At 47.9% G+C, this 21,701-nt stretch overlaps 1 protein-coding gene across 3 annotated transcripts; it reads right to left on the bottom strand.

Moving 5' to 3' along the window:
* Positions 1 to 15,630: 15,630 nt before the first annotated feature.
* TMEM92 (transmembrane protein 92) lies at positions 15,631 to 21,098 on the bottom strand. 3 transcript variants are annotated; one of them, XM_032457790.1, is made up of 7 exons: positions 20,983 to 21,098; positions 20,712 to 20,874; positions 20,351 to 20,610; positions 17,741 to 17,766; positions 16,834 to 16,923; positions 16,469 to 16,583; positions 15,631 to 16,229 (listed from the first exon to the last, which is right to left on the bottom strand). In XM_032457790.1, the coding sequence occupies exons 3-7, from the start codon at positions 20,417 to 20,419 to the stop codon at positions 16,116 to 16,118; spliced, it is 414 nt and encodes a 137-aa protein (XP_032313681.1). In that variant the 5' UTR covers positions 20,420 to 20,610; positions 20,712 to 20,874; positions 20,983 to 21,098; the 3' UTR covers positions 15,631 to 16,115. The 3 variants fall into 3 exon arrangements, with proteins under 3 accessions (XP_032313681.1, XP_032313678.1, XP_032313679.1); XM_032457787.1 differs by having other exon boundaries at positions 16,469 to 16,664; positions 20,983 to 21,093; XM_032457788.1 differs by having other exon boundaries at positions 16,469 to 16,664; positions 20,712 to 20,989.
* Between the last annotated feature and the right edge of the window lie 603 nt (positions 21,099 to 21,701).

Here is a 21,701-nt window from a genome sequence, read left to right as displayed (position 1 = left end):
CAGGAATGGAAGGGCCCCCAAACAGAGACTGAGCTGGAGTCCTCCTCTGAGGAAACTGTTGGGAACAGATAATTGTCACTGAGGAGTTCTGAGGGACTCCTAGGAACCACTGAAATTAAACCCAGCTGATTCTCACGGCTCATTCCTGGGATTCTGAAGGCTCCCCAAGGTGTTCTCCTGTGCCTGAGACTCTGACTACTCTGGGATCCCTCAGGTTTTCCCGGCAAAGGAGAGTCAAGGAATAGATCCATTACCACTTCGGGTGTGAGACGTAGATACATGGAAAACAGATTCGATGACAGTACATCCTAGACTTTCTAGGATTGTTCTGATCTCAAAGATTCTGTGTAATTATCAGAATATATGTCCCAGTTTGGGGTGTGGGAAGTAGAATGACCACACACATGGATCCAATTGATGTTGTGGAGATGCAAGGGGAGGGCACATTTCGTTATTTAAAAATCTTTGTTAGGGTTTCTGAATTGCGTGTGTTGGTCCAGAATCAGGCAGAATTGCCTTTAAAGAAATGATTATTACTCTTTGGATTAGAAAAGCACCTTGATGAACCTGTTTTTTTGTGGAAGGCAAGTCCGCCAAGGAATGGAACGTCTCGGATAGAAGGAGCTAAAATCATCTTCAGAGGGGCTGTGGGTTGGAGTTTGGGGGTTCTGTTGGGAACACAAGGAGAGGAAGAGAAGCCCAGCCCAGGCAGGGCCTAGGGAGAGGCCAGGTGAGGTGTTCCTCAGGTGGGAGGGCTACAGGATTGAAGTCAGGGGTGATTGATACACATCATGTACTCACGTGAGATGTGACTCTCTGGACAGGGTTGGGAGGTGCCTAGAAGTTGCCTGCTGCCCTGGGAAGCCACTGAAGTACCAACTGACTGTGAGAGGCTCAGAGGGTACCAGGGGATGATGAGCAAGGAGGTGTCAGCCGTTGTGGCTTCTTGGATCCCCCTGGGTTCCTGGAGTGGTGGCCAAGGGATTCTGTCTGTCCTGGGTACAGATCTGCCTTGTCCTTAGTAGCTCTAATGGGGTCTCACCAAACAACTTGTCTCCTGAATAATTGCCACTTCTTTCCTGAATATTTGCCTCCTGGGGTTGTAAAACCAGCTTTCAGTAGGGCAGGTCACTGGGATCTAACTAACACTGTGAAGGCAAGTTCTTGCTTGGCCACAGACACATCATCTTGCTACACATTTCCATTCAGGCTACTGAGTCATCCATTTAGCAGTGACCAGCCTGTTGCCCTCACATAGCTTGTGGCCCAGGGGGAAACAAAACTCTCGCAGAGCTGTCAGGGCCTATTAACAGGGTAACCCCACTGTTACCCCAAACCTTTAGGGAAAGCCACATACACACAACTTTGTCAGTTGTGCTTGGCATGTGGGAAGCAGGAAGGAGGGTTGTGTCTAGGGTCGGGTGAAGGAACAAGAGGAAATTGTCAGCTGCAGGATCAGGGGGCTGGCGAGGAATCGTGCAACTCAGCAGAAGGGGCATCTGGGCCTCCCCCTTCATGTCATCCTATTTTATATTAGAGGTAAGGGTGATCTCAGAAGTCTAGAAGGCTTGGGGACCCACAGGCAGTCAACACTTGGAGTGGGTCTCTGATCTTCCTTTATCTTTGCCTCGGAGGAGATCTGTTATCTCAGTTTAATCTGAATCCTGCATGAGCGTTTTGTGAGGAGGTGAAGACTGCCCTTGATCCAGTCTTCCTTGTGTGAGTTCAGCCACAGATAGTGTGGTGTCATTTTAGTTTGCACCTCCAACAAGTCTGATTTTGTTCCTCTCATTCTCAATTTCCTGTGCCAACGCCCCCAGGTCCCAGGTCTCCAGTTATGTTTTGATGATATATTTTTACCTTTTTCCCTTTGTTTTGTGGATAGGGGGAGGGATGGAGGCACTTCTATCCAACTGAGGACATTGGAAATCACCAGGCGTTGAAAATGACACAGGGCACCACAATTGCAGCAGCTGTGCAGACACACATGGGAGCTACAATTAGGAGACTTGAGGGTTTAATTCCAGTTAGCTACTCACTAACCTGGCAGACTTAGGGAAGTCAGAGTTCTTCTCAGAATCTGTTTCTTTGTCTGTGAAATGAAGGAGCTGGTCTAGCAGGCTACTCAGGGCTCTCTGGTGCAAGTGACAAGAAACTCACACCAGCCAGCAAAATGTGGGGTGAATACCTACTGGTTTCCAAAGAAGGGTGGAATAGCTTTGCCATGGGAAGGCAGCTAGATCTCAGGAACAAATGGAGCTAGGTATCTGATGGCCATCAGGACTATCTCTGTCTCCTATCTCCATTTCCCTCTGAACATTGGCTTCTTTCTTTCTCACTCAACCAGGTTTTGTAACAGAGAAGAACAAACCTGACTCCATGTTGGATCTGTTCCTTTGGTTCTAACCCTTGTGCTCTGTTGCCTGTGCTGAGTCATGCTGGCTCTGCACCTTTTGTAAAAGAAAGTTGCCTATAACCTGAAATATACATGATAGCCTATTCTCAAGGCTCTGACCTTTACAGGTGTAACACTTTCCCATTCACATAGAGATAAAAAGTTGCAGACAGAAAATAACAGTTGTCTTGTTGGAAGTTTATGGGAAGATTGTGACTAGACCTATGTGGACAGCTGAAAGAACAAAGGATTCCAGCCAAGAAGCCCGCAACAATGATCCACACCCAGTCCCCTTTCAGTATACAAGGAGCCTGAGTTCTAACTTGTGTAAGATGGTTGCTTGGGACACTAGACCACCATCTTCTCTCTCTGCTAGCTTTCTGAATAAAGTCACTTTTCTTTGCCCCAACAACCCATCTCTCAGTTTATTGGTCTGTCATGCAGTGAGCAGTAGAAGCTTGCATTCAGGAATAGTTTCTTCACATAGTGGCTAACATGGGCCACAGGGGCACTAGGTTCTCCATCTAACAGCTTTGATAACTCAGCAATCTAGAGATAACAGACAGACTCGCTAAGCCCCAAAATCGAAAGTCTTACGGAAGGGCTCTTATAGGCCCAGGTTGGATCAGTGCCCACCCCTGAGCTGTGGCCAGAGGTAGAACCACTTTGTGAAAAATGGCTGCTCCCCAGTCCCACTGTCATTACAGGGGAAGCAGATGGAGAGAGTTCCAAGAAAATGATCATGTGGAAAAAATGTGCAGTATGACAAGTCTGGAATTTAATTGTTGGTGAAAGTTCTGCTCTTGCTGTGTCAAAACACAAAAAGGTCTTCTTGAGTCTCTGATCAAAGTTCTTAACATCCTTTGATCTGAGAAAATGTTGGCAGGAAACTAAAGCAAGTTTTGAAATAAATTACTGGTCAAATCACAGCTAACACAACTGAGTATTCTCAAATGCATATTATTAAAATATAATCCTGCTGAAAGGATTCTGGGAAGGTGATGGAGTAGGAAGCAACAGGAATGTATCTCCTCACCTAGACAACAATTGCACTGGCAGAATCTGTCTGATACAACTGTTTTGGAACTCTGGAATCTATTAATGGCTTGCAACTTCCAGAGGAAGGCTCAGACAGTAAATTGCAGTTAATTTCAGTCAATTTCAGCTCTTAGCACAGTAGCACATATCCATCCCCCATCCTCAACCAAGTTGTAGGCAGCTGTGTACCTGTTCCTAGAGCAGCTTGCACAGTTTGCAGGAACCAAAGTGGGCAAAAGGGAGCCTGCCCTCTAAATATCAAGGATCTGTGCTGAATGCTGACTTCTGCTTCTGATCTTAGAGGTTCAAAGAGGAGAACAGCAATTGTTGTTGCTTTCCTTCCTCCCCTTCTAGTTAACACAAAACTTGCCAAGACTAAATAATGGAGAAACAGAACATTTGAATATATCGATAACTTGTAAGGAGACTGAATCAGTAATCAAAACTCTTAACAACAAAGAAAAACTATGGACCTGGTGGCTTCACTGGTGAATTCTACCAAATATTTAAAGAGAACTAATATCAATCCTCAAAATTTTCCAGAAAATTGAAGAAAAGGGAACATTTACTAAGTCATTCTATGAAGCCAGCATTATCCTGATGCCGAAGCCAGACAAAGAAATGATAAGAAAACTACAGATCAATATCCTTTTATGGACGTTGATGCAAAAATTCTTAGCAAAATACAGCAAGCCTAACCGAGCAGTGTATTAAATAGATTATACATTTTGGTCAACTGGGACTTATTCCTGGAAAGCAAGGGTGCTTCAACATACACAAATTGATCAGCGAAACACACTGCATTAACAGAATGAAGGAGAAAAAGACACACGATCATGTTTATTGATGCAGAAAAAGAATGTGACAAAATTCAACACTGTTTCATGATAAAAATACTCAGCAAACTAGGAATAGAAGGAAAACAACCTCAACATAAGGAAAGCCATACATTAAAAACCCACAGGGAACACCACATTAAATGCTGAAAGACTATAAGCTTTTCCTCTAAGATCACAAGCAAGAAAAGGATACTCACTTTTGCCCCTTCTATTCAACATAGTACTGGAAGTTCTAACCAGAGTAGTTAAGCAAGAAAAAGAAAGAAAAGGCACCTGAACTGGAAAAGAAGAAGTAAAATCATCTCTGTTTACAGATGTTATGATGTTATGGGTACAAAACCCCAAAGATTCCACCAAAAAAAATGTCAAAACTAATAAATGAATTTGTTGTCAAACCCAAGTTAATGTGCCCAATGCACAGTGAATCCAAACAAATGGAAACACCCAAGGTTGGAGCAGAGAAAGGTATTGCAAGGGCCAAGCAAGGAGAATGGGGAGGCTCATGCTCAAAAGACCCCCAATGGTTTGGGGGGAACAGATTTAATAGGCAAAATTTGGAGAGAGGTCTGCAGGGTGTGTGGCCATCCTGACTGGTTGGTGACAGAGGTAACAGGGTGGAATTCCAAGAATCTGCCTTCTGATTCCAGCCAGTCCTTGTGCTTATACTTTGCCTGAAGTTACTATTCTCCACCTGGGTGGGGGCCTTAGTTCCTGTAGAGATGTATATCAGATTGTTATGCATATTTCTTAAGGAGGACCCAGGACCCTGCCCCATGGCTACACCATTGTTCCTTTCTGCATTCCCTCACTCCCCTAATCAGTAACTGTTTGGATATGACCTTTGGAATTCAGGGAAGGTCTAGGAGACTGAAACTTTTTTCCTTCAAACAAGAAGTCGGGGACACAGAAAGGCTTTTGTACCCAGCAGAGCCCCACGGGGTCCTGCTTGTTTCCAAATTCAACAAATTAGCAGCATACAAAGTCAACACACAAAAATCAGTTGCACTTCTAGACACTAGAAATGAAAAATTTAAAAAGGAAATTACAAAAACAATTCCATTTACAATAGTATCAAAAAGATTAAAATACTTAGGAAAGAAGTTAACCAAGGAGCTGAAAGACATGTACAATGAAAACTACAAAGCATTGTTGAGAGAAATTAAAGAAGGCACAAATAAATGGAAACATATCCTGTGTTCTTGGACTGGAAGACAATACCATTAAGATGTCAATACTACCCAAACTGATCTACAGATTCGATGTAACCCCTATTAAAATCCCGATGATGCTTATTTGTTTGTTCAGAAATAGAAAATCCATCCTAAGATTCATAGGGAATCTCAAGGGACTCCAAATAGCCAAAACAAAACAAAACCACAAAAACAAAAACAAAGCTGGAGGACTCACACTTCCTGGTTTCAAAACTCACTACAAAGCTACAGTAATGAAAGCAGTATAATGCTGGAATAAAGACAGACATGGAACATAATAGAGAGTTCAGAAATAAACCCTCACATATATGGTCAAATGATTTTTGACAAGGGAACCATGACCCTTCAATGGAGGAAAGAACAGTCTTTCAACAAATGATGCTGAGGAGACTGGATATTACATACAAAAGAGTGAAGCTGGACCATTACCTAGTATCATGTACAAAAATTAACACAAAATGGATCCCAGTCCTAAATGTAAGACCTAAAACTATAAAACTCTGAGAAGAAAACATAAGGCAAAAGCTTCATTATGTTGGCTTTGGTAATGATTTCTTGGATATGACACTAAAGGTATAAACAATAAAAGGAAAAATAGACAAATTGGACTTCATGATAACTTAAAAATTTTGTGCATCAAAAGACAAATTAATAGAGTACCAAGGCAACCCACTGAATGGGAGAAAATATTTTAAAATCATACATCTGATAAGGGATTAATATCCAGAATATATATTACAAAACTAAAACTCAACAACAAAAAAGTAAAAAACTTAGGGGGAAAAAAACCCCAAAAAACCTGATTTTAAAAAATGGGCAAAGCTCTTAAGTAGACAGTTCTCCAAAGAAGATACACAAATGGCCAACAAAGTCATGAAAATATGCCCAACATTACTAATCATTAGGAAAATGGAAATCAAAACCAGAATGAGATAGCTCACTCCCATTAGTATGGCTACTATCCAATAAATGGAAAACAAGCGTTGATAAGGATGTGGAGAAACTGCAACTCTTGTGCACTGTTGGTAGAAATGTAAAATGGTACAGCTGCTGTGGAAAACAGTATGGCAGTTCCTTAAAAAACTAAAAATAGAATCATCATATGATCCAGGAATGCCACTTGTGGGTATATACCAAAAAGAATTGAAAACGAAGCCTTCTTTTTTTTTCTTTTTTTTTGGTTGGGGGTTGGTAATTAAGCTTATTTACTTTAGAGAAGATACTGAGGATTGAACCCAGGACCTTGGGCATGCTACTGCATGAGCTCTACTGCTTGAGCCATACCGTCCACGACCTTTTTTTTTTTAGTGAAAATCTGTTTCTTGCTGGGGTTAATTAGGTTTATTTATTTATTTATTTATTTATTTTAAGTGGAAGTACTGGGGATTGAACTCAGGACTTCATGTATGCTAAGCATGCACTCTACCACTGAGCTATACCCTCCCCCAGAAAGCAAGGTCTTAAAGAACTATGTGTACACCCATGTTCACAGCAGCATTATTCATGAGAGCTAAAATGTGGAAGCAATCCATATGTCCTGTCTATCAACAGATGAGTGAATGGATAAGCAAAATGGGTATGTACATGCCATAGAATATTACTCAACCTTAAAAAGGAAGGAAATTCTGACATATACCACAACATGGACAAACCTTGAAGATGCTATGCTAAGACCCAAAAGACAAATATTGTATGAATCTACTTATGTGATAGAGGTACTTAGAGTAGTCAAAATCATACAGACAGAAAGCAGGATGATGGTTGCCAGGGTCTGGGGAGAAGGGAGAGACAATGGAGAGTTGTTACTTAATGGGTACAATTTTATAAGGTGGAAGGAGTTACGGAGATGGGTGGCGGAGATGGTTGCAAAAATCATGAATGTATTTGATACCACTGAACTGTACACTTAAAAATGGTTATGATGGTAATTTTTATGTTATGTATATTTTACTACAATAAAAAAGATTGAAAAGAAATTGGAAAAACAAGACAGCAGCAAAAGCAAAAAGCATACGCAAGATGAGTAGGAGATCAGAGATGGAAAAGTAAGACATTTATATTATATGTTTTAATTCAGAATTCAGCAAACTATGGCTCATGAGCCAAATCCAGCCAGTTGACTGTTTTATTAAATAAAGTCCACATCTTGTCTATATATATAATATAATATAATGTATGTCAATATGTATATTACATATGTGTGTATATATAAAATACATATATTCCTGCTCCAAGGAGGTACATCTAGATAACTAAGAAACTCAGCTGTGGTCCTCTTCTTCTTGTCCCTTTGTCTCTATGTGAGTAAGAGCCACACACTTGGCTACAAGAAAGTCATGGTGAGGCGTGAAGGAGCAAGAAGATGCATCCAACTTTGCATTCATCATTGCAATGGAGTGTCTGCAAATCACCCCCCTCTACATCTAAATTACTGCAGTTTATATAAACGGCAAACTATAAAGAGCAATAAACTGTCCTTTGTATTGGGCCCTGGGTACATAAACTGAAACTATATTTGATCTAATAAACTTTAACAAGGTAAAAAAGTCCTGAACCTGGAGGCAGGAAACTGAGTTTGTAAAATCTTTTTGTTTTGAAATCATTATAGATTCACAGGAAGCTGCAAAGATAGTACAGAGGTCCCAAGTTCCTTTTACCCAGTTTCCCCCAGTGGTTGCATCTTATGTAATGCCCAACAATTACATCTTACATACAGTCACAAAATCAGGAAATCGACATTGGTACAATATGTGTGTATAGTTCTGTGTCATTTAATCACCTGTGTAGATTTGTGTGACCACCACACAATCAAGGATACAGAACTATTCCACCAGCACAAAGATCCCCTCCTGCTACTCTTTTATAGTCGCACCCACTCCCTCCTTCACATCATCCCTAACCCCTGGCGCTCAAGAATTTGTTCATCTCTTAAAGACTGAGGGTTGTTTTTTTTTTTTCCTGAAGTATAGTCAGTTTACAATATTGTGTCAGTTTCTGGTGTACAGCATAATAGTTCAGTCACACACGTACATACATGTATTCATTTTCATATTCTTTTTCATTATAGGTTACAAGATATTGAATATAGTTCCCTGTGCTATACAGTGTAAACTTGTTGTTTATCTATTTTATATACAGTAGTTAGTATCTGCAAATCTCGAACTCCCAGTTTATCCCTTCCCCTCCTTCCCCCCCGGTAACCATAAGTAACCGTAAGTTTGTTTTCTATGTCTCTGAGTCTGTTTCTTCATTTGTCTTTTTTTTAGATTCCACATTTAAGTGGTATCATATGGTATTTTTCTTTCTCTTTCTCGCTTACTTCACTTAGAATAGCAATCTCCAGGTCCAACAATGTTACTGCAAATGGCATTATTTTTATTTTTATGGCCGTGTAGTATTCCATTGTGTAAATATACCACAACTTCTTTATCCAGTCATCTGTGGATGGACATTTAGGTTGTTTCCATGTCTTGGCTATTGTAGATAGTGCTGCCATGAACAATGGGGTGCATGTATCTTTTTGAATTAAGGTTCTCTCTGGATATATGCCCAGGAGTGGGATTGCTGGATCATATGGTAAGTCTATTTTTAGTTTTTTGAGGAATAAGGAGACTGAGTTTTAAATCCAACTTCTGGCCCTGCCAGCTGTGTGATCTTGGATATGTCACTTCTCTTTTCTGGACTTTGATCATCGCATCTATAGTAAGACAAGGTTGGACTACATCAGTATTTCTCTCAAATTTCCATGGGAGGATAGGATCTCAAAACTCCACAGAGATTATGAGAAGGAAAATGGGGTTTTATGGTGAAATAAACTAGGGATGTTTTGCTTTAAATAATGATAATGTGGCTTCTTTGCTGTGAATTTTCAACCCTTTAATATGCTAAGTGAGATTTGTATGCAGCATTTTCCAAATTTATTTGGACACAGAATGCTACTTCCCCCTTTTAAACATACACTCTAGAACTAGTTTTTTAGGGATTATACTTTGAAAGACACTGTTTCAGAGGATCTCTGAGGTACCCTCCAGGTGAGAATGTCTAAGGCTATGACTTCTGTAGTGGGTTGAATTGTGTCCCCAAAAGACATTTCCCCTCAGAAGCTCAGCATGTGAACTTATCTGGAATAAGGGCCTTTGCGGATGTAATTAAGGTAAGGATCTTGAAGTGAGATCATCCTGGATGAGCCCTAAATCCAATGAAAAGTATACTTACGAGATACAGGGAAGGACACACAGACACAGGGGAAAAGGCTGTTGAAGACGAGGGCAGAGATTGGAGGGCAGCCACAAGCCAAAGACTGCCAAGGATCGCCAGCAGCCCCCAGAAGCTACAAGAGGGCATGGAATGGATTCTTCCTCAGAGCCGCCAGAAGGAACAACCCTGCCAACCCCTTGATTTCAGGCTTTTGGCCTCCAGAGCTGTGAGAGGATTCATGTCCATTGTTTTAAGCCATCAGGATGTGTTTATTTGTTCTGACAACCCTAGGAAATGGATATACCCTTGGTTAAGGATCATGGGGAGGGATTTCCTTTAAGTGTCTTCAGCCACCAAGCTCCTTCCCCACAGGGCCTTTGCACATGCTGGGCCCTCTGTCTTGAGTGCTCTTTTCCATGCTATCTCACACCGGTCTACTTCTCCTTCTGGAATTAGTTCCATGTCGCCTCCTTAGATGGATCATGCCTGACCGCTCCATCTAAAGCAGGCCCCCGCCCCACCATGTTCTCTAACGCTACGTGCATGTTTTCTCTCCCCAGCATTTAGCCCACTGTGTAACCACAGATTCACTTGTTGGATTGTTTGATTAGCATCTGTTTTCCATGAGGGTAGGAATGGTGTCTAGTTTGTGGGCCACCTTTACCCAGGCCCTGGAATCATGCCTGACACATGGGAGGTGCTGAATATTCCGTGACGAAAAGAAAGAATGGGAGGCAGGTAGAGAGAGAAAGAACACAGTGACTCCTCGCGGATGGAGGGCCGGTGTTAAACAGACGGCACTGGTGGGTATTTGCAGGCCTGGCAGCTCCTCACCTGGTTGTTTGTCTTGCAGGACCTTTTGGGCGTTGCTTTTGAGGTGGCTGCAGGTAGTGAGTGGGTCCACAGAGGAGGAGGCCTGCCCCTGGCCAGGCATTGTTCTAGACTCTGGACGGGGCGGCCAACAAGACAGGTCCCTGTCCTGAGGAGCGCTGGTCCAGAGAAGGGAAACAGACTGTCAACACAGAAGCACATAATGTAAACAAGGTGATTTCCAGGATGAGGCTGTGCAGTGAGGAAAATAAAATAGGTTAGTGTAACAGAGGGGGCCTGGAGGGGCGGCTTTCTGCGGGGTGTTCAGGGAATATTTCCTTGAGGTGACAGGTTAACTGGAACCAGAATGATGAAAAGCTGGCAGCCTTGTGAAGTCCCGGAGAGAAGTACAGAGGGAGGGGTCCCAAGCAGAAAGCCACTACAGGCCCTGAGCCAGGCTGATTTGGGACAGTCGAGGCTCGGAGAGAGGTCACCGTGGCTGGAATGCAGTGAGCAGGGAGAAGATGAGAGGGGTTACACCTTGTAAGTCCCGCAGGCCACAGCCAGGGCTTTGGAGTTTATTCCAAGCACAATGGGTGATCAGCAGAGGCTTTTTTTTTTTTTCTATTAGATATTTGTATTTAATTTAAAGTTATATTGTGAAGCACTAGCATCTGAACAAATTCTTTATTCTTAAGTAATTAAATATCTTCATCAGAGGCCTTTAAGCAGGGCAGTGACAGGTCATGTTTATGCTTTAGGAAGATCTTGCAGTCATGCAGGGCACAAGATGGAGATGATGGAGGAGGCAGGAAGCCAGTGAGGAGAGCAATGGGACAGCCTGGGCTAGACTTGACAGTGATTTGATCTAGGGCTGTATTGGTGAAGCGGTGAGAAGGGGGCATGGATCTATTCTGGAGGCAGGATGGAGGCCAGGGGTGAGGGAAAGAGAGAAATTAGAATAATACGCCAGTTCTTGGGCCTGAACAGCAGGCTGGCAGGTAGTGCCGTATATTTATGACGGGACAACTTGGGAAGGACTGGATTTGGGGTGGGGAGGAAACTAGGACCTAGCTGGGACTATGAAATGCATCCCAGTGGAGGTGTTAGACAGTTGACTACCTAAGTCTGGAGCTCAGGGAAGTCTTGGCCAGAAATAAAGATCTGAGGTTCGTCAGATGGTCTATGAAGTCACAGAGCTGGGTGAGACCCACTACGGGAGGGAATGAAGGTGAAGACAAGAGGACTGAAGATAGGATCCCGGATCAGCTGTCATTCAGAGCTAGTGGCGGGGGAGGAGAGTGAAGAAACCTGAAAGCAGCGGTGGGGAACAGGATGAAAACCAGGGGGTGGCGTCAGAGTTCAGATAAGAAAATTCTTTAAGAAGGAGGAAGTGGCCAAATGTGTCAAATGCCCAGAGACTGAGTAAATGAGGCTCGAGAACTGACCTTCGCCCTTGGCCAGATGTAGATCACTGGTGATGTGGACAAGAGCTGTTTCGTGTAATGATGGGGACAAAGGGCTGACTGGAGCAGGGTGCAGTGAGAAGGGGAGGGATGAGAGTATCAGGGGATTCTCTAAGAGGATCATGGGGCACGATGATGCACAGGTGATCATGATCAAGGTCCAGTGATGAGGGAGAAGTGGCCGGGCAGGAATCACTGTAGGAGCGAGGTCCTGGGACGCTATGAGGGGTAGAGTCCAGTTGGAGGAAGGCAATGCAGTTTCCACGGCAGCCAGAGGCGGGGTGGGGGGCGGCAGTTGGGGTGGGGCAGAATTGAGTGGTTCTAGTGTGATTGCATCGCGACCTGAAATTGAGTTTGGGAGCTTGGGAGATTCAGAGGAGAAGATGTGAATTTGTCATCTCAAGAGTGAGGAAGTAATGCTTCTAAGGCGTTGAGGGTCCACTTGAGATTTGCAGGTTTGATTTTGAAGTGAGTCCAATTGCACAGGTGTACTGGTTCTTGAGCAGAAGTTGGTTCCAACCAGAGTTTGGGATTTTTCCAGGTGAGGACAATGGATGGAGAAAAGGGTAAAGGACTTAGAACTGGGGCTAGAGGGTGGGGATCCAGGACTCCACGCTGGCTGAAGGCATTAAGGGCACAGCTGACGGCACTGCAAGAAGCTAAGGCTGATGACTTGGAGTTCTTAGCATGCTCAGATTCACGGGCGTGGGGCTGATAAAATATCTGAGCGGGAGGACTAGGAGGAGATGTTCACAGGGTGGGAGGTCTGAGGTGACCAGGAATGACAAGATCAAGATGTGGTAGAGAAAAGGCTATTGGAGTCAAGGAGGGCCCCTGAGTTCTCATAGCTACTCAGCCCCTCCCAACTTGGGAGCCAGAGAGCAACATCCTGCCAGCGCTGGATGGGGTCCACCTGTTCATTGTGCAAACGGGGCCTGAGACCTAGAGGTGCTGGATGCCGAAGCTAAAATGTCAGAGGCTGGAGTCTTGACTCCTAGTCCCGAGGTGAGTAGGATTCTTGGTGTCATCTCTCTTTCCAGCTTCCCGCAGCAGCTGAATCCCCTTTCTCTTCCTCCCTCCTCCCAGGAGCCTGAGGTCCCCCCGCCTCCCTACCCTGCCTGCTCCCTGCCTCAGAGCTTTTCCCACATTCCCCAGTCCTCTGGGGGAGCCCCTGCAGACAGGTCAAGTCCACAGTCACGAGGCTTGCTGCCTTGGTGGTAACCAGGCTGCCTGTGTCATTTCAAATGTCCTGGCAGATCTTCACATTTGTTCACTCACTCACCTGTTCACTTAGTTATCATTCATTCACTCATTAAGTGATTCCATCTTTTATTATTCTTCGTTGTGTTTGAGCTGCTAAACGAAGTGCAGGGATGAATTCTCAGTCGCTGTGAAATTGCTCATCCACCCAACCAACCAGCCAGATGTCTGACATATACTGAGTGTCCATCACAGTCCTGCATAGGTGTGACATACAGGCATCACATGTCCTCACATGGCTGGCAGGTGTCCAGGCTTTCCCATGTCCATCAATTATTTATGCCCTGGGTCCCTTGCATGTCATGTGTGTGCCACGAGTCTGAGTCCTTCCAGCCTCTTCCTTATAGCAGGGCTGATAATACATGAATTGCTGTCGATCAAAGTTCACAAGGTGAGTCTTTGTTAACTTCCAAAGCTGCTTATATTTTCCATTAGAGATCTTTTTTCAATTGTGAAAGCCATGCTTGCTCATTTTGGAAAATGTAAGCAATGACAAAGCACACAAAATAGGAAATTGACTACTTCCATCCCTCCATCCCACAGTGCCAACCACTGTTAAAAGTGTGGCAAGTGTGGTTGAGTTAATATTCTTCTAGATCTTCTTTATACATTTACAAAGGGGGAAACACACACACACACACACACACACATATATAATGTATATATGTACAAACTGAGATCATAGACTGCTCTGAAACTTGCCATTTCTCTGTAACAATAAATGATGGACATTGTGCCAGGTCAGTGCTTCAGATCCACTTCATTCTTTGTAGTATCAATGGACATTAAGGGTGTTTTCATTTACCCCCAGCAACAATGCTGCAATGGACATCTCTTCGAGCTCTTTTGTATGAGCATTTCTGAAGGATCATCCCTAGAAGTGGAATTGCTGGGTCATGTGCTTTTTAAATTTTAATGGCGACCCAGTGCCAGACATATAGTAGGATCTTTGTAAATATCTGTGGCATGAATGGATACTGTTGGACTGCCCCCCAGGAAGATCATGCTATTTCTGCTCCCACAAACAGTGAACAGAGCCACAGAACTGTTCATTTCTGCCACCAGGTCCCAGCCATGTTGGGCTTCATGACAGCCACTTTCCTCCAGGCCACTCTATTGCTGCTAGGAAGGATTTAAAGACCCTATGTCATCTTAGATGAAAGGCAGGCAGCGTCCAGGCAGAGGGTTACCTCCTCTTCCAGTTCTGCAAAGCCCATTGCTTAACATCCTCTCACCGGGGTGGGTGTTTACCATAGCGAGGGCGGCATCGGCTCTGGGACGTCTCTAACTGGAGTTTACACAAAGCACTCACATATCTGCCTTCTGCTCCCTGTGATCAGTCCCCGAAACTGAAGGGAAATTGCCTATGGCTGGGGTCATTCTCTTGCCAACTCTGGAGCTATGTTGTCCAGTAGCTACTGTTCTCTCTGGGGCTCTGTCTCCAGCAGGAATCCCCAACCAGAGCCCCTGTTTCTAGCGTCTTTGTTTCTAACATCTTTTTGTGCCATCTCCCTACCCCGGCCGTGTCACCTACCTGGGTCCTGATGCCCCAAGAAAGGGCATTATTGGGAGAGCCCCAGAGGAGGCATCCCTGCCGGCGCACCAGGGCCAGTTCTACCTCAGCCCCCCCTGGAGCTTTGGCCAGCATCACTTCTGTGCCCTCTGCCTGGGGAGGAAGGCCAGCATTCAGAGGCTGTGGGGAGCAGGGCAAAGGCAGGGTTGGGGTGGAGGATCCCAGACCTGCCTGAGCCCCTGAGACGCTGGCACAGGGGTGTTTCTCACGCTGCATGTCTTATGCCAGGCTCCCAGCTCCACGCTCTGCTGCAGGCCCCCTGGGGACGAAGGCCCCGTGCACGCTCCTGTGCTGCAATGGTGAAAGCCTCTTTCCTTTTAGGGGTTAACCCCGCAAGTCGGGCTGAGGTGGCAGTACCCAGAATCAGGCAGGACTGAAAGGTTCTCCTCTTCTTCCTCCGGAGATCCCAGGGTGGAGTGGACCACGTTCTCCGAGGCCCTGCCCCACAGATGGCCACCTCCCCCACTCCCCTCTGTTGCCCCTCCCCACCCCTGTGATGAGAGAGTCAGAGATCAGAGAGCTGGGCTCTGCGTGTCCGTGTCCCAGGGAAAACAGAGGGAGGACGGGGTGGGGAAGCACACAATGGTCACGCCCATCCCACCCCTAGCTCCCCATCCAGGCTCTTTAGCAGCCAGAGATCTCAAGGAACCAGAGGTCAAACTATCTGCAAAGACCCTCTCCCAGAAGGTGGCCCACAGACGTGGTGTCCTCCCAGGCTCATCATCAACGCGGTCTTGGATGAATCATCAATGGTGGAATTTCAGGCGCAGGGACCCCCCCCCCAAGTCCCCCAGCAGTGCCTGGGCTCACCTCCCCACACAGTCAGAGGCTGACTCTCAGCAACCATCAACTGAAATTTAATAGGACACGTGTCTCGAGGGGAGGGGAGGGAAACAATGGGGTCTCCTCAGGCAGAACTGGAGGTGGCTCAGAGCTCAAGCAGTCCTGCCTCCCAAAGTACATCAGTGCCCTCCAGCACATCTCATCTGTCAAGACTCGTACCTCCCGGAGGCACAGCTCTCTCCACTCCTCAGAGCAGCCCATTCCACTGCCCGGCACCTCCAGCTGTGCACGCTTTCCTCCTGGCAGCCTCTAACTTGGGATGGGGGGTGAGGGGTGGACACTATCACTCCAGACCAGTCCATGGGACAAGAGAGGCAACTGGTGTGGAACAGGGGTAGGCAAGGCAATAAGTTAAAGCCAAAAATGGCAGAGGTGTGGCAGCATGGGTTGAGGGGCATTCCAGGGGTCCCCGGAGTCTCCGGCTTGATCCAGGAGGCCTTGGGGAGGAGGTGGCTGATGGCAGGGTTCCAGGCAGGAGGGGGCTCAGAAGGCTGGGTTGTCGATGCCTCTGTGTACCCTGGCATATTCTTCAGGATTGAAGCTGTAGGGAGGGGGTGGCTCCATGGGAGGCAGGCCCAGTACGGGCTTCAGAATCACCTGCAGGAAACGAGGGGACACAGAGTCTTTTTAGGGCCTGCCACTGACCATTGCCACCCATGTGCTGGTGGTGGCATGTTTACTAGGGAGAGGGGTGACCCGGTGCTAGCTGTGGAGCCCTCCCTAGAGTCCAGAGACGTGCTGTAAAGACATCCCCCACTGTCCCTGTTGCTCTAAAAATCTGAATAGGGAGGTACAGACAGCCGAGGGGCAAAGCAGGGACTGGGACAGACACCTACCTCATTGTAGGGAGGTGGGGGCTCAGAAATGGATTCCCTGACCCTCTCGGGGGGAGCGACGGAAGGCCGTTCCGGTGTCCCCTCGTGATCCATCGGGGGGTCCTGCTCCGGCTTTCTGCATTTGCGACAGAAGCGCTTAGCCAGGTCACAGACGCACAAGAGTGGCAAGATGATCAGGATGACGATGACAGAGGTTCTGGGATGAGGAACCACCAACATCACTGAGTCTCCAGCCCAGCCCAGCCCCTTCGCACCTCCCTCCCTCCCTTGACCTCCATCCACTCTCCTTGGCAGGAAGTCCAGTCCAGGCCTGTGGACCAGACCCCTTGGAGAACTGTGCCCAGAGGAACTGGCCCTAGACTCACCTCAAGGGGCCGGAGAAGAGCTCATACACCTCTGGCTGGTACTCTTGGCAGCAGCTGTTACCACAGCATCTGAATCCTTTAGGGCAGGTGCTGGGGGTAGGGGGCCAAGAGAGACCATTGCTACCAAGGTGGGGAGACAGAAGGATCCCAGCTTCCCTAAAACCCACCCATTTGCTCAGGGCACGAGCCACACCCCTAGCAGGGTCGGGATATGGACCCCCCTAAGGGCTCAACGGGAGGAAACTATGGCTGGGATTAGGACCTGAGTTTCAGGCTCATCTCACTACCAGCCTTGTGCACTCATGCCAAGTTACATTCCTTACTGGGCCTCAGTTTTCTTATCTATAAAATGGGCGTGATGAATGTCCTGCTGACCTCACTGGGCAGGTGTGGGGATTGAGTGTTATAGGGGCTACAACATACCTCTAAGTAGTTGTAGAGAGAGGGGCAGTGGGGAGGGTCCAGGAGCTAACTCCAGGAGGAGCTGTGGCTGGTGCCCATGGAGGAGGAGGTGGGAAGGACAGGGTGTTCCTGGAACGTCCAGTGCTGGCTTCATGGAAACACTTTCCTGCCCAGAGACCACCCACCTGAGCCCTTCCTCACTGCGCTTGGGCCTCTTAGCATTAATGTATATTAAAAGTGTCTGCCCTGCTTTCCAGGGGTACCCTTAGAGGGGAGACAGGCGCGAGACTGCAGTAAGGATGGGGATTAGGTTTCAGATCAGCCCACTGATGGTTGAGGGAGGGAGGGAAGGGGTGGAGTGGGGGAGTCTCCCTCTCGGGGTGGGGGATTGGAGGGGTGGTTTCTGGCTAGAAGGGGAGTGGGTGAGGATGATGGAGGCAGGCAGGGCAGGATTTGGGGTATCTCCTCCTCACACTGGAATTTACAGCCCAAATTGCAGACTTACAATAAGAGACCACATGTGGCTGCAGCCTGTGGAAGAGAAGAGGTAGAGGTTTGGGGTCATAAATGGGGGGGTGGGGTCTCCACCCAGATGTTACCCAGGTACCTCACGGCCAACAGGTCCCCAGTGGGCTGGCCTATTCCCCCAAACCTGCTCTTCACTTCACTCTCCATGTGCCGCAGGTCAAGGGCTGGGGACCCAGCTGCCACCCAGTAGCCCCAGCTCTCCTTCCTCTCCTCACCACACCTCCCACTACATGTGCTCACCCCTAGCTCTTTAAACCTTCTGACCACCCTTCTAATCCACCCCCATGATGGGCCAGGACACCAGCAACTTACCCACCAGTGTCCCTCCCAACCCGCTGCAGTTCCAGTCCACGAATCTGACCACCCAAAACCTGGTGGGAAGCCCCCTGCAACCACTCCCTGAGGCCCAACTCCAGGGACCAGCCCTAGCCCCGCCTCCCTCCCCCTCTGGCACAGACACTCACTGGGAGTTCCCTGTACATGCCTGGCTGTTTTACACCTGCATACAAGGGCAAGCCCTCTTCCCTGAGCCTTCAGGGCCTGCTGAATGCCCATTCATCCTTCAGATCCCTGCCTGGGGAGTTCCTGGCTCCGAGAAGTGCAGGAACTCCTCTCTGGAAGCAGCTCCTTCCTCCCTACCTCTTCTGCACTAGTTCTGTGGGCCCTTGAGGCTATCATTACAGAATTTAACCTGATTGACAGCAAATATGTGTATAAGCCCTGCTTGGAACATCCTCCCCCCAGGTATCTGAAAGCCTGGTCCAGCACTGTCCTCTCTGATCATCTGATTTAAAATCTCATCTACTCCCTCAAAGTACTCCCTTTCCCTTAACTGTGCTTACTTTCTCTGCCTAGCTCTTGTCAACATTTAACATATAATATATTTTACTCTATCTTGTTAATTGTCTGTCTCCGCAGTAGAATGTAAATTCCACCAGCACACGGATTTTTTGTCTGTTTCATCACTGTTGAAAACCAACAGTCATGATATTGGCAGAATGAATGGAGGAGCATCCACTGACAACCTGGTTTCATTTCATTCTGGCTGCTCCCAGACCCTGGGAGAGGAATGCAGGTGCTGAAACACAACAAATGGGAGGTTATCTGTCACCCTATCCCAGCTTGGGGAGTTGGGGGTGGAGTGCAAACAACCAGGGTTCAAGAACAAGAAGCCAACTTTGGCAAGACCACCATATCTTTATACTTTGAAATAACATTTCAATGCAAACGACAATAATGGCAGAGCTAAGAATACCAATGACAGCCAATAAATAGTTGGACTGATTCCCCTTTTCTGTGCGCAATCCCATATGCACACCTCCTTTGCACAAGCCTTCGCCAGTGTGGTCAGGAACAGGAATGAACCCCTGCAGGTTGGCCCAGAGAGGGTAAGGGCCACACAGCACATGGAGGTGACTGCAGAGTTGCGGACAGCCCAAGGGGTCCAGGCACTCAGTGCATCCCCTTTCCCTCAGATCCCAGCCCCTCTTCCTCCCCCCTCTCCTGGCCCCCAACAAAGAAAGACAGACAAGGAACAGGTTTAATAAATTAATCCTGAGCTCCTGTTTGGAGGAGTAGGGGATCCTCTCCCAGATTCTCTTCCCAGCCCTGTTGTAAATAGGGAGTGGTCTTACCTGAGGTGGTTCAGAGCCTGTGTTTTATCAAGCCTTGGGGTAATGCTGGGCAACTTCAGCTTTCTTACATATGAATCGGGGGCATTAACAGTGCCTGCCCCCTGGAATTGCTGGGAGGAATCAGCAAGAGGTGACACAAACCTGGTGCCACCTGGTGATGGAGGTGCCAGGGCTTCTGGGGCAGAGCTGCTCTAAAAGTCAGCACAGTTCGTGAATGTTTAGGGAGAAGGCCTGGGGCTTCCTTCGGACTTTTAGAAGAAAAAAATCTGTGTTCTAACAGACCCATGTCAGTTTCTAGGGTAATCTCCCATCCCAGAACTGGATAGACCACCGCCATCACTGGGGGAGGGAGGAATGAAGAGGTGCTGAAACCCTAACTCTCAGAATCTCAGAAACCTATGATTCCAGAGGTCTCCCCAGCCTTGGGCCAGGCAGCCAGATCAAATCCTATCACCAGCTGGAATCCTACCCCCACTCCTAGAAAGGGGATGAAGGAGCCTCCTTTCCTCTAGGGCACAAACAAGAAAACACAGTTCAGAGAGGGCCAGGACTTCTTCCAAGGTCACCCAGTATGGGAAAAACAGAGCTGGGGAGAAAGGCTGACCAGGCGTCCAGACCTCAGGCTCCAGAGAGTCCCCGCTTTCTGACGCCGCGGGAAGAACAAGCCAAGGCTAATATGAGGGTCAAAGTCCCCAGTCACAGAGAGGCGCTAGTTTTGTAGGATGGCGGTGGGTCCCACTACAGGGTACCCTCGAGGTGAAGGAAACCAAGCCATCTCAGGGCCTCCCTCCGCTGCCCCAGCCTCCCGGGCAAAAAGAGAAAGGAAGTTGCTAATTGCCTGTGATCACGAGGAAATCCTGACAATGGAAGGTGGTGATCCGGCGCCAGAAGCAGGTCCCTGACCCACCAGAGTGGGCCCGAAAGTTCGACAGCTTTACCTCCCAAGCGCTCACCTGTTGGAAGCCGGCCAGCAGGCCGAGCAGCAAGGAGGGTACGAGGCCGGGGACCCAGGTGTTAGACATCCTGGCATGGGGGGCCACTGAGCTTCCGCGTGTCTGAGAAGGAGGGGAGAGGCGGGGCCGCGACCTTCCCCACGACTCTCCACCTATAGGTCCCCGCCTTGGGGTGGGGGCGGAGCCAATGCACGGGGCGGGTCCGGGGAAGGGCGGGGAAGGGGAGAGGAACGCGAAGTCTGGGAGGTAGAAGCAACAAACTGGTAAAAAAACAAAAAAACAAAAAAAAACTATGGGGTCATTTCAAGACTACTGAGCTACCCCTTCCCAACCCCCAACCGCCCCACCCCCAAGTAGTTACAGGCTTAAGAGAGGGACTGCTGCGCCGACCAGATGCAGAGGGAGCCAGACCACTGAAGTCCCTTCCCGCCTGGACTTCTAGGGGCAGATGTTGCCGGAGAGGGGAGGCGAGGTGTCACGTTTGTTTTCTCTTCTTTTTTCCCAAGAAGGGATGGAGGGACGGCCTGGGTGATTTGTAGGGAAAGAGACGCAGGAGCAGAGCACTACTAGTACATTGGTGCCCCATCTCCCCGCACCTCCTCCCCCTGAATCCTGGGAGGAGGTGTTCTTACACTTCCTCCACTTGAGTACAGGAGAAATTAAAGCCCCAAGGCTCAGAGACTTGTCCCCGGATCCGCGGCTGGGCTGAGGCGTGGGCAAGCAAGCCCATCCGGATTCCTGGAAAGACCCCGCCGAGGCGGTCCCGGTTGGGAGGGGCGGGATTCCACCCGCGGCTGCCAGCGGCCAGCCCTTGAGGCACGATGTGCTTCCCGGATCCGGCCGGCTCGTGGCAGCATCGCTCAACACGAGATTCCCCCGGAGCCAGGCGGCGCGGGGCTGGGACCTGGGGCTGGGCCCTGGGGCTGGGCCTCCCAGAGCTTCCTCAGGGGAGCTGGCTGGCGGGTGGGGTAGGAGGCCATCTCGGTGGGTGAAAACCAGGTACCCAAACACAGATGAGACGTCTGGAGACAGAGTGGGAGTTGGAGAGATGGAGCCTCTGGGGCGGGGGTGAAATGGACATGCTGGGTGGGGTGCTGCTCCCCTGACCTGGGGAAAGGTGGAGGGCTCCAGGAGCGGCGCAGTTCTTAAGTATTTAGACATCTCCTGCTATGTCTCAAATCTGTCTTTGCCACTGAGAAATACCCCCAACCTAGTAGGAAAGGACAGCGTCTTCCTCTCGCTTCCTTTTCTTTTTCTCTCAAAGCTCTCTCCTTACCTCTGTTTCTCATCTCCCCAGTTTTAATATCTTGTCTCTGTCTTATATTTAACCTCTCCTTGGTTCTCCCCATTT

The sequence above is a fragment of the Camelus ferus genome, chromosome 16, assembly GCF_009834535.1.
Source record: "Camelus ferus isolate YT-003-E chromosome 16, BCGSAC_Cfer_1.0, whole genome shotgun sequence".
Classification (NCBI taxonomy): domain Eukaryota; kingdom Metazoa; phylum Chordata; class Mammalia; order Artiodactyla; family Camelidae; genus Camelus; species Camelus ferus.
Note: the sequence above shows the minus strand (reverse complement) of the source record. Positions and strands in the feature narration are given on the sequence as shown.